Here is a 12,479-nt window from a genome sequence, read left to right as displayed (position 1 = left end):
ATAATCTACCTTATATCCAACAGAGAGAAAAAAATATATTCTTAATCAGCCTGACCAAATTTCAAAGCATCAATATCTACAATGCATCAGTTTTCACTTTAACTTCAAAAAGCTTCTATTTATACATAATATATCCTTACAGCTCAACATCACTGTAAATGCATATAATGAAGTAAAAGTGAAACCCAGCATTTTAGATTGCATGCCTGGACAAATATAGGTCTAAGATGAACAGGTTTGAGATTTAAATGTGAATACCATGTATTATACTATAAAAAGCAATAAAAGCAAAATGGACATTTACTGGTAAGTCAATACCATCTAAAGAACTAAAATGGATATACAACAACACATTTTAGTTTTGTAACGTCTTTAAAATCACAAAAGGTTTGTAGAGTTCAGAAACATTTAGTAGAGTGAGAAAGCTTACTTACAGATAATTTCTTTTCTTCTAACAAGGAAACTGAGTCAGTGTGTTACAACTGATTTATATGGAAATCAATGGCAAGATTCATGCTGATGACAGTAATAAATGCAAGAGCAGAAATACTAGCCCAGATCTGATTTTTCTGGTCAGCCCAAAGTGACATTAATCTCAAACAGTACAAGCCAAAAGAGATGAGACAAATGCCTGGTTTTGAGTGCTTCCACTGATAGTTGTGCACAAGCACTTCAGGATTTGTCTAAAGACTATTTTGAGAAAAATCAGCAACATTTGCTAATGAAAATTAAGCCACTGGAAAAGCACAGAGGTTTTCCTTTAATGTTGCACTCTATAGAATTGCAGTAACACTTATGTAAGAAAAATATTTTATTTAATCATAAATATAAGGCTAAGAAAAGCAGTAGATTAGAAAGCTGACAATTACCTAATGCAATTTTAACTCGCATGTATAAAATGTTGCTACCGTCTACACTCCCAAACTACTGAGACTGTCTCCTTCCTTTTACTATGCATGTTCTTCAGAGAAAGTTAACAACAGAGTAGTTTCTCCGTGATGAAAATCAGCATGCTTTTCTTTGTACTTGTTTTTATAGGCAAGTCACTTATTTTCTGCAACAAGCATGGCAGCGTAAAATCAGATGCTATAATTAGATCTTTTGGGAAATATTTTAAAACATACTAAAATATTTGTAAATAAACTCTGAACAGCACTATAACAGTCATTTTCTTTGGTGAGTTAATTTTGTCTTATTTGAGGTTTGAAAGTTAAATTTTATCCTTGATCACTGAGCATGAACTTCTTCATCTTATAGATGGGAAATTTGTTTATTCTTCTATAAATGGCTTCTCCTGGCTACCCCATAACTGATCACTGATAACATCAGGCCTAATTGCTCTAGTATACATTGTTTATGATGTCCTGGGGTTAATCTTGCAGAAGAGAAGAGAATTGCAAAATAGTACTATCTGTCCTTGAAAGGTAATAATACAAAGTAGAGATTAAGGAGTTCGCAGAAGTGTTATTTTTGGCCCTAAATCTCTTTATTTGTGAAGCCTGGAAACCATTCAGTGCTCCCTTTGAACACAAACAAAAGAAAATCTGGGGTTTGGCATCTATACCTGTACTGTATGAAGAGTGGCTGAGGTCATGTGTTGAGAAGATACTGCTATGTAAATAAAATAAGAGGATTTGGGAGAGTGCTATTTCGCTGTTTGTTTAAAAAGAGTCCCTTTATTTGTTTTTCAAGTACTGATGCACACAGAGCGAAACAGAATCCCTAGTCTTTAATCCTGCTGTTACTTATCCTCATCTCTCCACAGCAATTAACAGTTTGGCAGTACTCAGTATAAAATAGGATGCAGCTGAGAGCAGCTATATTCTGTGATTAAATTTGTCAGGTATGCTCACTGAAAATACTTTCAGCATGCAATGTTGCCTTTTCACTTCCTTCTGGCAAAAGCTTAGACTCAAAAGAGTATGCCCTTTACAGCAGCTTCCTATGTTACCTATATAGCCCTCCTCAGATGATCAGATGAAAAGCCCTGTGGTTTTTTTTCATGAATGTAAGTTTATCTCTGTTATTTTAGTGAAAATGTCAAGTGAGCTCTTACTACAGGATTTATTAGAAATTAACTCAAAAATTGTTGAAAGCAAATTCTTCTATTTCAGTGCTAATGAAAATGAGTATTTAATGTTTCACCCACACTGTCACAGCATTTTCCATCTCAGCTGCAGAACCTTCCACTGATTCTGAGCTTTGGGGTGTGACTGCATGTCCCAGCTGCATCCTATCTTTGTATCAGAGCAATATTCCAACCTTGTTTCCATGAAGAACATATCCAAAGACATCATCTGGGAGGATGCTGTAGCACACATCACCCAAATCTTTGAAATAGACTGGGAGACCAGGCTTCTGGGCACATCACAGCACACATTGATCACAGTGTTAGCACAGCTTGACAGAGATATAAAACACAGGCACTTTGTCAAGCTTTTTGGATTTAAGAACAGTTAAATTTCCCCAATGTATGAACTCTAGAGTACAGCAAATTAAGCCAACTGACAACGGATGCTTTTCTTAAATATCTCTGGAAGGTATTTGACCAAGTTAAGAGTTGTCAGCCATACAATCGCCCGCTGTCCTAGCATTCAAATCATGTTTAATGAGGATCTTCCTGTAAATGCAGAAATGCCACATATGTCTTCATTAAGCATATTCCTTTGACCGACATACCCAGTGGGATGTTATCTGCATTTTGTCTCCTATTAGGGTGCTGTGATAATGAAGAGAGTCATACCCCGGGTATTTGGTCCAGGCAACAAAAAGCCCAACTAAAACAGTCCAGCAACACCATTTTGTGTCTTGAAGGTTTTAATTGGTATTAATATCTTATACTTTTTTCATTTATACTTTTTCATTTTTTTCCACTATTTAGTCAATAAATTTCTCTATATAACCTACACAACAAGTAAAGGAGAAACAGAAGGAAATGTTTGCAATGATGCAATAAATGTGGTATCATTTCAGGCATAATGAATGATGTCTTTATATCTCAGTTTCTGAATGGATGTGAAACAATTTTATTTCAGAGACTGATATATTCCTTCCTCTACATCATTCTGTGGCTTTTGAGAGATGTTAAATGCACAGAGAAGGCTGTTATCTGTCAGTTCCGATTTTATTTTCTGGAAGGTGGGGTGTGAAAAGTCCGACTTTCCTAAGAAATACTTACCAATCTAGAATCACTAGTTTTCTGTATCTCGACTAGTAATAGAAGTACGATGCTAGTAAAAAAGAAATCCAACGAAATATTTAGACTGGAAACAAAGTAAACTTCATACAGAAGGAGATTATAGATTAATCCAGATCCTGGCTTATGACAGTCCTACCCTGACTCCTCAACCAGTATCCAATGTAAGCCAGAACTGCTCTTTCAGTCAGCTAGAAAATGTAAGGTATTATACCATAAATATATATATATATATATAAGTTCATATACACTATATTAAATGATACATAAGAAATAAACAGTTAAAATTTTATGTCCTTATTTCTAAGATGTATATTCCACAGACCTCTGTAATCCTTTTAGTAGAAAAAACAGACAACATGAGTCTTGAGCTACACCATGAGAACTAAACAACAGCACAAAATGACTTTCACTTGTCCATCTTTTTTTTTGGTAATGTCTTGAACTAATATTTTTTGGTTATTAAAGACTGAAGATTTTGCTATTGGCATTCATTCCTCTTTCTGAATTAACAAAACCTTTTATTTTAAGTTAATTATTAATCTTTTGCAGAATTTAACAGAAGACTACAGTTAGTAGTACTGACAGGTTAATAGGGTGCAAGACTATACAGTGGGTCAGACACGTTTTCAGAATCATTTCATTACAATTAGAATAGCCAAAGTCACCGAACAAAGTTAAACTATCCCCAAAGTAGACAGGTTATTGTAACTTTTACAATAGCTTTTATTTTTGCCTGCTGTTTTCATTCATACTGAAAGAGCAAGAAGAAAAAGTGAACTTTCCATTATACAGCTACAGGTTTTTGTTAAAACCATATTGATAAGCATATCCTTATTCATTAAAGGTTTTCATCACAACTTTTGCGTCACATCACATTTGCATCTCCTGAATGAGGACCATTTCAATATATATTTTAAAAAGATAAAATGTAACAGGTTTCAAGTCAATCTGTCATGTTCAATAAATGGACTGTAAATACTTACTTGAGAATATGAGTAGTCTGCTATAGAAAGATACATTTAACATTTTGTTAAAAATTCAAAATAGAAAAAGCAACACTAAATACACTAAAAAGCAGATGATATTTTTGGGATCATGTCAAGGTATCACTGAGTTTGTCAGGCAATTGCAACGTCATTACTGATATTAACATCAAAAGAAGCTAATGCACCTGAGAAAAGTACTTTGAAGATAACAACCTGCAAAATAAAACATTACTGTGAAGTAGAAAGTTCAGTTGTGACTACATTTTGTCCAACTTCTTATTGATGTTTTCCACCCATTATTAACTATTAAGATTACAAAATGAAATATTTCTTTTTTCTAACAGGATAGTAAAATTCCTGTACCAAAGCCTTGAAATCAGTTAAGAACTTGAAAGAACTCTGCCACAACCTCACTCTTTCAGATTTTAAAACTTAATTTTTTATTTTCTTAAGGAATGTCAGCAATATGTACTTATGTTACACACATTTGTCCATTTGAGCTTCTATTCATCAGTTTCAAATCGATTCAGTACAAATCAAACATGAATCAGTACTGGACTAGAAAACTGGAAAAACTGAAATAAAATTTCCTGTTACTTAAATACATACTGAGAAAAGACACAACTGAAAAAAAAGAGTAAGTTAAAATTCGAAAAAAAGTGACAAATGACAGAAGAGCACTCAATAAAACTATTTTCTTCTAAAACCCACACTTTTTAAAGGAAAAACTACATGAAGAAAAATGAAAATCTGTTAATGAGACAAGAAAACATTCTGCTAGAAAAGCCTTATCTTCATCACCTCTACTTCTCTATTATCGTCACCTAATTTCTCCCAAAGAAATTCTGCTGTTAATGTTTTAATCTCAAGCTGGCTGAAAGGAAACATGATTTAAATAAAGTCACAATCGCTAACTGCCAAAAGCTTTGTAATACACTTTAAATTACTGAAAGAGTACGTTGGTGAATTGTACATTACTAAATTAATGTAACAAACTTCAAATAAATGTGCTAGTGCAGTAGGTGAAAAAATAGTTTAAAACGTGAACACTAAAACATAGCAAGTAAGTCTGTATGTCTGTGAAGGTCTAAAACTGAACTTTTGAACACTTCAAGCACAAGACTGCTACTTGCTAGCTGTGATTGGTATGGGCTGCTGTAAATTTTGATAAAACAGAAGTGGCATTTCCCAAATCCTCCATTAAATTATGAGACATGGGACAGAACTAATTAAGAGGCTGGTTACACATCGTGCCTCTGCACATAGGTGATTTAGTCTGGAAAAACTGGGGCAGGGGTGGTGGGGTGATAGCAACTGAAAAAGCAGGTCCTGGAAAAATTGCTTTCTGGAGAGAAGGCGTCCCTGAAAGACGACAGTTAAGATCCTGGCTGGTGGAAAGACGCTGGAAACAAGGAGAGATCCTGGAGATGAGCGAGACACATTGAGGACGAACACTGGGGGAGTCCCAGGGAGCATGGCCAGCAACACCCGAAGGTTTCTGCATGCAGCGGCACAGCAGAGGCCAAGGTAATTCTCTGCCTCACTGTCCCAGGTCAGCTGTGCCCTCCTGCCTGGAAGGCAGCTGGGTGGGAGGGTGAATGGAGTGTGAGAGATGAAGTCAGGTTGAGTAAAAGCTCTAATCTCACCAGTGCTTAAACAAATCCCACTATCCAGATGCACTACAGGTTCTCCTTTACTCTGTCTTGCCTGTGATCGTAACGGAACAGACTAAACTTCATTACAGACGGTAGGCCTACAAGTTCCGACTGATTCTTTTTAGATAGCTAAATATGGAAGATAAGGATGCTTCAGACCAAAAGGGAATGAAAAAAGGATTGATCTAGTGCTTGTTTTCTGGGCACTTGGGGATGGGTGGGAGGATGGGTGATCTGAATTGCCAGAAGGGAAAGCAGACAAGGTGTGCAGAGGGAAGTGTTAAAGGTGAACAGGGCTTTGTACATCCCTAAAAATGAGTGCAGCTTCTGCATCTAACCCATCGACTGGTCTCATCTTCTTATCCCAGTGATGCAGTTGGTAAGCCTACACTTCACATCATGCATATTTGTTATCCATCAGACTAAAGAGCAGGACTATCAAAAACATTATCCTCTAAGACAGGCAAGGGACAGGGCTCAGTATGTCTCACTGCAAAAGGATCATAGAGTAGAGGGATTTTTAAAGGACCGAGGACATACATTACCATTGTCTGGGTTGGACACCCAGGCCTGTTAGTTGAAGCTGCAGAGCAGTTTTAATTAGTCCTGGGAACAAGCAGTGGGAGAAGGAAAACAGGCTACGCACAAACAAGAAGCCAGGTGAGAGCAAGTCCTGGGAACCGCGAAATCAGCACACTCTCATCGGCACACTCTGATAAAGCACCTGCAGCATGCCCACCAATCAGCGACACGGACCCCCACGTGGCCCAGAAACTTTTATCCAATCACCTGTGTGTAAAGTCGAGTGAGCGGTCGGTTTAAGTTATAAATATAACCTGTTTGTTTAATAAAGTGAGCACGGCATGTAGCCATATTGGTGCGATTGTCGTGACTTGGCCGACTCTCCATGGGGGACCCTCTTCGTCATAACTACTCTTTGGAGCAAAAAATGATGCCCAGACAGTGCCAAGAACAGAAGTCTCCCCAAGCTTGTAAAATGTGCAGTGCACAGAAGCCTTCCTCATTACTGGTTCCACATAACCACTGGAAAAAAGACTCAGAAAAGCTTACGAAAATAAAGACCTGCAAACTCCAGCTCAGTGAAATCCCTACATTCACAACTGTGCAAGCCAGTATGACCTGGATATCCCAAATCCTGGCACATACTTGAAAAGCAGATTAGGGCGAAAATAGGATACAAGGCAATGGGTATGCCTGGAAAATAAGATAGGGTCCTAGAAGTGCTTCCTCACTTGTCTCTTTATTAGCACCTGTCACTAGTGGTGGTGCCCCCCATTCACTCAGGTTTACCCTTCTTTCTCATTCCGCTTCTAAACAACTCCCTAAGCCACTCTTCTCTTCCATACTGCCCATCTTCATTTACTTCTAACTTTGTGTGATCCTTCCCTCTGACACTGCCTGCAGTGTTTTTCAGATCTTTCCTCTCTTTTATGGCAGTACACTAAGTTTTCTTTTGTTTTCTTCTTAAAAATTATTGGAACACCTGATGTAAGTTCATAGTTTATATGACACCCACTGCTTTCACTAAACTGAAACCAAGATATGAAAGACCTTTATTTTATTATGCCTTTTTTTGCTTGTTTTGTTAGCAGTTTATAAATCTTAGTTCTAGATCAACTTCTTAGCCCTTTCATTTTTGGATTCGAGCTAACAGACTATACGCATAGGTCAGGTTCAATGTTATTAAATGTATCACTAAAATGAGCCAGCTTTCAAAAAACACAGAGATGGATTAGATTAACTTCAGAGTTTATTTTCAACTAAGAGTTTCCTATGATTTTATGATTAGGTTCACATCCGTTTTAAGAGGCAATTATGTTTCTCTAAATACTTCTTTAATTTTGCTTCCCAAAGGAGTATGGAGTTCCACACAAAGACTATATTGGGAAAGTTCCAGGCATACTTTGCTCCCTAGATATACCAAAAATTCACAAGAGTTTGTCAATCTGAAAAAATGAAAAATTGTCTTAGATAGGGGATGCATTTTAGGAAACCTTCATTTAAGTTATCTCTGAAACTGGAGCACTAATCTTACTTTGCCTCTTTAGTTTTGTCAATTTCTAAGCAACTGACGTGTGCGTATACAGCTTACAACATTTAATGGAGTTACATTTAAAGAAAATAATTGATTGCATTTTTACAACAAAATTGTAACAAATTTCATATTCTGCTACAAGAATGGCTGAAATTTCAGCAGTGATACTCAGCTCACTTTCACATTTCTCATGTCTCCTGGTCTTTGGCCTTGTAAAGAAATTATATTCAGATTTCAATGTTGCAGTAAAATGTACCAGTTGGAAAAGCCCTGTATTTTGCTTGCCCTGACAATCTGTCAGGACAGGATTAGTGTTAATTCCCATACTCGTATAGGATCTTTTTTCTTTCTCTTTTACATAACTAAGCGCAAGTAATCTTGATCTCTTGGCAGTATAAATCTTCAAGAAGAATTTAATCCTAGGAGTTAATTCCTAATTAAAAACAATTCCATTTTGTTGAAGCCAATAAAATTTGTCTATAGATTGTTTTCAGTGTTTAAGTACAGCAGTTCCAAAAATAGAATGTGCTTGAAAGAACACACAGAAAGACAAAAATCACCACACCAGGTGAAACAGCTTCCAGCAAAGAAAATGCTAATTTTATTTTGGTAAAAACTGAGGGCAATGTTACCATATTAAAAAAAATTATCACTGGAGAATGGTAGGTCTACTACGCACAGAGAGTTGCTTCTTGGCTCATAATCTTGATTTCACTTCATGCCCACTGCTAAAGAAATATCCCCATATCTATGCTGGGGTTGCAGACCGTGCTGCTAGTGAGAACTGCGTCAGACTGCACTGCACGTCTTACCCACGTAAGGCTGCCTCTGCCAGTGGTTCCCATTCAGGCTGGCAATGTGAGCAGATGACAGGTTTATCTATTTATTTACAGTTACCACATGAAATTGTAAATGAATGCTTTATAAAACCTCAAGGCTGTATTGCTTTGCAGAGGTTTTATAGCATAGGGAGCATTTAATTACACATATTCGATTAATATGTAATTCCAAAATCAATGACAATGCCAAAGACCAAAAAAACGGCCTTCAGGAGTGCTTCAGAGCAGTTTTTAAATTGAATTGTAATCCTGCCCAAAGCTCGGTGTTTGCAGCGGTCATCTATATTCACTGTTAAAAGAACATTAATTCATTTTCTAAACTAAGAAAAAACCCCAAAGTTTTGGCAGTACTACAGCTTATCACACAAACGATAAGATTCTCTTGCAAAATAAATTTGGAATAGCATATTAAACCATAACGAAATACCAGTATTAACAAAATCCAGGAATGTAACGCTGGTTTATTCTTGCAAGGGTGCTACACAAAAAACCCTATGATCTTCAAAAACTAATCTTGGTGTATTTCCAATGAGGATACAGGATATTTGTGCACAAAGATTTTAGCTTACTCATAAAAATTGTGACTAGACAGAAAGAAGAAAAATTAAATCTAACAGAGATCAGTCTGAAGAAATACAAAAATGCAGACCTCCAGTCAAGCTGTTCTTGGATTTCAGGTCCATGGTGGCCTAAAACTTTACACTACCAAGGCTCTCCATTCAGGAATTATATCCTCTTTTGTATAACAACCGCCTTTCAAAGTCAGCTGGGAATCACTGAAATACAAATACACTTAGCCACATTTTTTTTTCTCCAGTTTCACCGATGGTTAAGAAGCAGTGCAAAGCAACTGCATTTTCCAGCAGCCTAATGTCATGCATGGTCCAAAAGGAGGCAGATTTATTCCTATCAAACACTTTTCAAACAAAGAACCCACTTTTAAATGACAGCCTTTAGTAATAGTTCCACAGTTTAAGTGCAACTGCTTGCTCCCATGACAGTAATAAGGACTTTTAATTTTTCCTTTTTTCTATTAAACTTCATTTTCTTGAATAGTCAGTTGAAAACAGTGATGAACAAGGAATGAATTTTTCTTTGTCTTAAGTACAGCCATAAGCATTTTGAGGAATATTAAAGAGTGAAAAAAGAACAACAACTCATAGTACAATAGCTTCATTTGAAAAATACAGCGGTATTTTACTGTAGGCACAATTTCAAAAACTACAGCAAAGAAAAAAAAACTTGAATAAAATAAAGCTGGTTTTATTCAATAATAATCATTGTCTGTGATCACTGTACTCTTCAGTGAACAAAATATTATTTCCTTCTAGAAACAAGCTGTTAAAAATATCACACAAATTGCTATCACTCACCTCTCCTATCATTTTTGCCTGCATTTGTGGATTTGTCAGAAGGGCAAGGGCAACGTCCTTCGCATTTCACTGAGATTTGTTTTCCTGAGACACAGGCTTGATAGTCTAATTTGCACTGTAAGGAGAGAGAATGACTGTCATTAATATAAACATCTTTTATAATAAAAATTATAGCTCTTTAAGTATTTTGAAGCAATCTTTCATGAAGTGCTTAAATCTCTGCAGACATAGGTGCTAGGAAAAAACTTCTGCAGTATATGCTACCTTTGTACTAAGAATTAGATTAGATGGGAGGTAGAAAGTTTTTGTTCTTGTTCCCTAACCTGGCTACAGTTTCAGGCTCAATTCAAGCATAAATGCACTCATGGTGTTAGACTGATTTGTATATGCATACTAAATGGCAGTAGACTTCATTGATTTTGTTTGTATTATATGAACAAATAAACAATGTAACAATATTAATTATTGATAGGAAGTGATTTAATAAATTCTGTAATAATTCACTGTTAATTTTCTACCTTTAAGGTGACAGTATTCTAGTAAAAAGCAATAAAAAATGAAACTGAAAGCTGTGCCTGATGCAATTCTGCACAATGAGTCTTTCCCAATATAGAAACATTTGTGTGGTTCTGATCTGTAGACTTAGATCTCCAATCCAGAAACCATACAAAAATTAACTAAATCTAACCAAGAAATGGTGTTTCAAGCATATAAAAGTAACATAGTTAAAGACCATATACATAGTAAATACCATTATTGTAAACATTGTCATTCTTACTGAAAAGCTGAACTTGTATTCCAACAGAAAAGTTCTTGACCTACAGATCTTTCTGCAGGATATTTTGCCAACGTAGTATCAGAAAAAAACAAACCAAAACAAAGGAAAAAAAAAAAGCAGTTAAGAGCTTTTTCAGAAAAGGAAAGGAAAGGAGTAAGACTGTTACGCAGAACACTTCATCCTTGAGCAAAGGATGGACGATATCTCATTGGTCAGGTAAGAGAAATATAACTTAAAAGTGCAGGAGTCAGAAAACCAGTTCAAGTAACAAAAATATGAAGGGTTTTCTATGTATCACAACACTTCAGAAGTACAGTCTCACCAGAAATTGTGCCTTATATTCCTTGATTGTCTTCTGTTTGGGTATCTAACTTCAGTTTAATGCAATTCCATTATACAATTACCAGGATTTCTGACAAACCCTGAAGTTGACGTCTCTCACACACCCAAAAATGGATAAGGGGTGGGAGCCCTGTAGCTGTGTAAGAATAAAGGAGCCTCCCGAAAAACTGCACTCAAAGTTTTCACTAGTATGCAGATGTAAGTACTGTGAATTTACAGAACTTTATCTATGTTTTATGCAGGCTTCTAACCCTGTCACACTCCCATGCATTTCCCTACCTAGCACAAGATGAACTGCATCATTGTATTGAAATAATATCTTTTTGCACCACTGCCAATACCAAAAAGACAGAAGAGAGGAAATAATACATCAAATTTTGCGTATTTAAGTAAAATCATCATCATAGTTCAGTTTTGAATGTGCTACCTTTGGCCAAAAAGGCATGGTTAAAGGACACTGGGGCTAAAAGAATCTTTTAATTCTAATGAAAAAGAACAACAGATCTGCTCCAGCTGAAAGCTATACAAATAGCATTAGTGTCTCACAAAGGACCATAAAAGCACAGCAAAGCAAACTGCTCTGTGCACGTTGACTATGAAACAACTGAATAGCTTTTGTATCCTTGCACAATTATCCTGGCTGCATAGCAAGGGTGCTTGCATTAGCCACGATGCCTGCCAGACCTCCTTTCAGACAGTGTGTGAACTAATTCATATTTTAATACTTGAAACAATCTTCAGAGCTAGTAGAACGGATCATAGCCCAAATATAATACATGTTTCTATTGAAAAGAGATACCTTCCTTTACTGAAGATCTGAGAATTGTTATTGTTCATTCTTAGTAGCTTAAGGAATCAAAGCTACACGTATCTGTGCTTTAGGCTTTCATTACTCATGCTGGTGACTGAACGTAATCAGACAACCACTTAAAATTGGACATATAATCCCATTTCAGGTTTGTTTTATGGAGAATCACAATACGATGAGTGCAAAATAAATACTTTTTTTGAATATTTCTTTAATTCTGTTCTTGAGATATTATTTTTTACAAACTCCAATGCTTCTATATTGTTCCACTTGAAGGTTGCTGAAGGAATGAGTAAATACTTCAAAGCTGCTCCAGCTAACATAGTATGTTGAGTTTAATCCTTTTGATTCATTTTTATTTAAAGTTGTCTATCTGGTCCTATTTGCAAACAATACTGTTCTTTTAAATGTGAAGAAAAACTTAATGCCCAACCCCTGCCACA

At 36.1% G+C, this 12,479-nt stretch overlaps 1 protein-coding gene across 2 annotated transcripts in view; it reads right to left on the bottom strand.

Moving 5' to 3' along the window:
* SPOCK3 (SPARC (osteonectin), cwcv and kazal like domains proteoglycan 3) overlaps positions 1-12,479 on the bottom strand; it is a 213,573-nt gene that overhangs the window by 43,993 nt on the left and 157,101 nt on the right. For both annotated transcript variants that reach the window (XM_056326565.1, XM_056326566.1), the window contains one exon: positions 10,109-10,223. In XM_056326565.1, coding sequence (XP_056182540.1) covers positions 10,109-10,223 — 115 coding nt within the window. The remainder of the gene's footprint in view (positions 1-10,108; positions 10,224-12,479) is intronic.

Source organism: Falco biarmicus, chromosome 1, assembly GCF_023638135.1.
Source record: "Falco biarmicus isolate bFalBia1 chromosome 1, bFalBia1.pri, whole genome shotgun sequence".
Lineage (NCBI taxonomy): Eukaryota > Metazoa > Chordata > Aves > Falconiformes > Falconidae > Falco > Falco biarmicus.
Note: the sequence above shows the minus strand (reverse complement) of the source record. Positions and strands in the feature narration are given on the sequence as shown.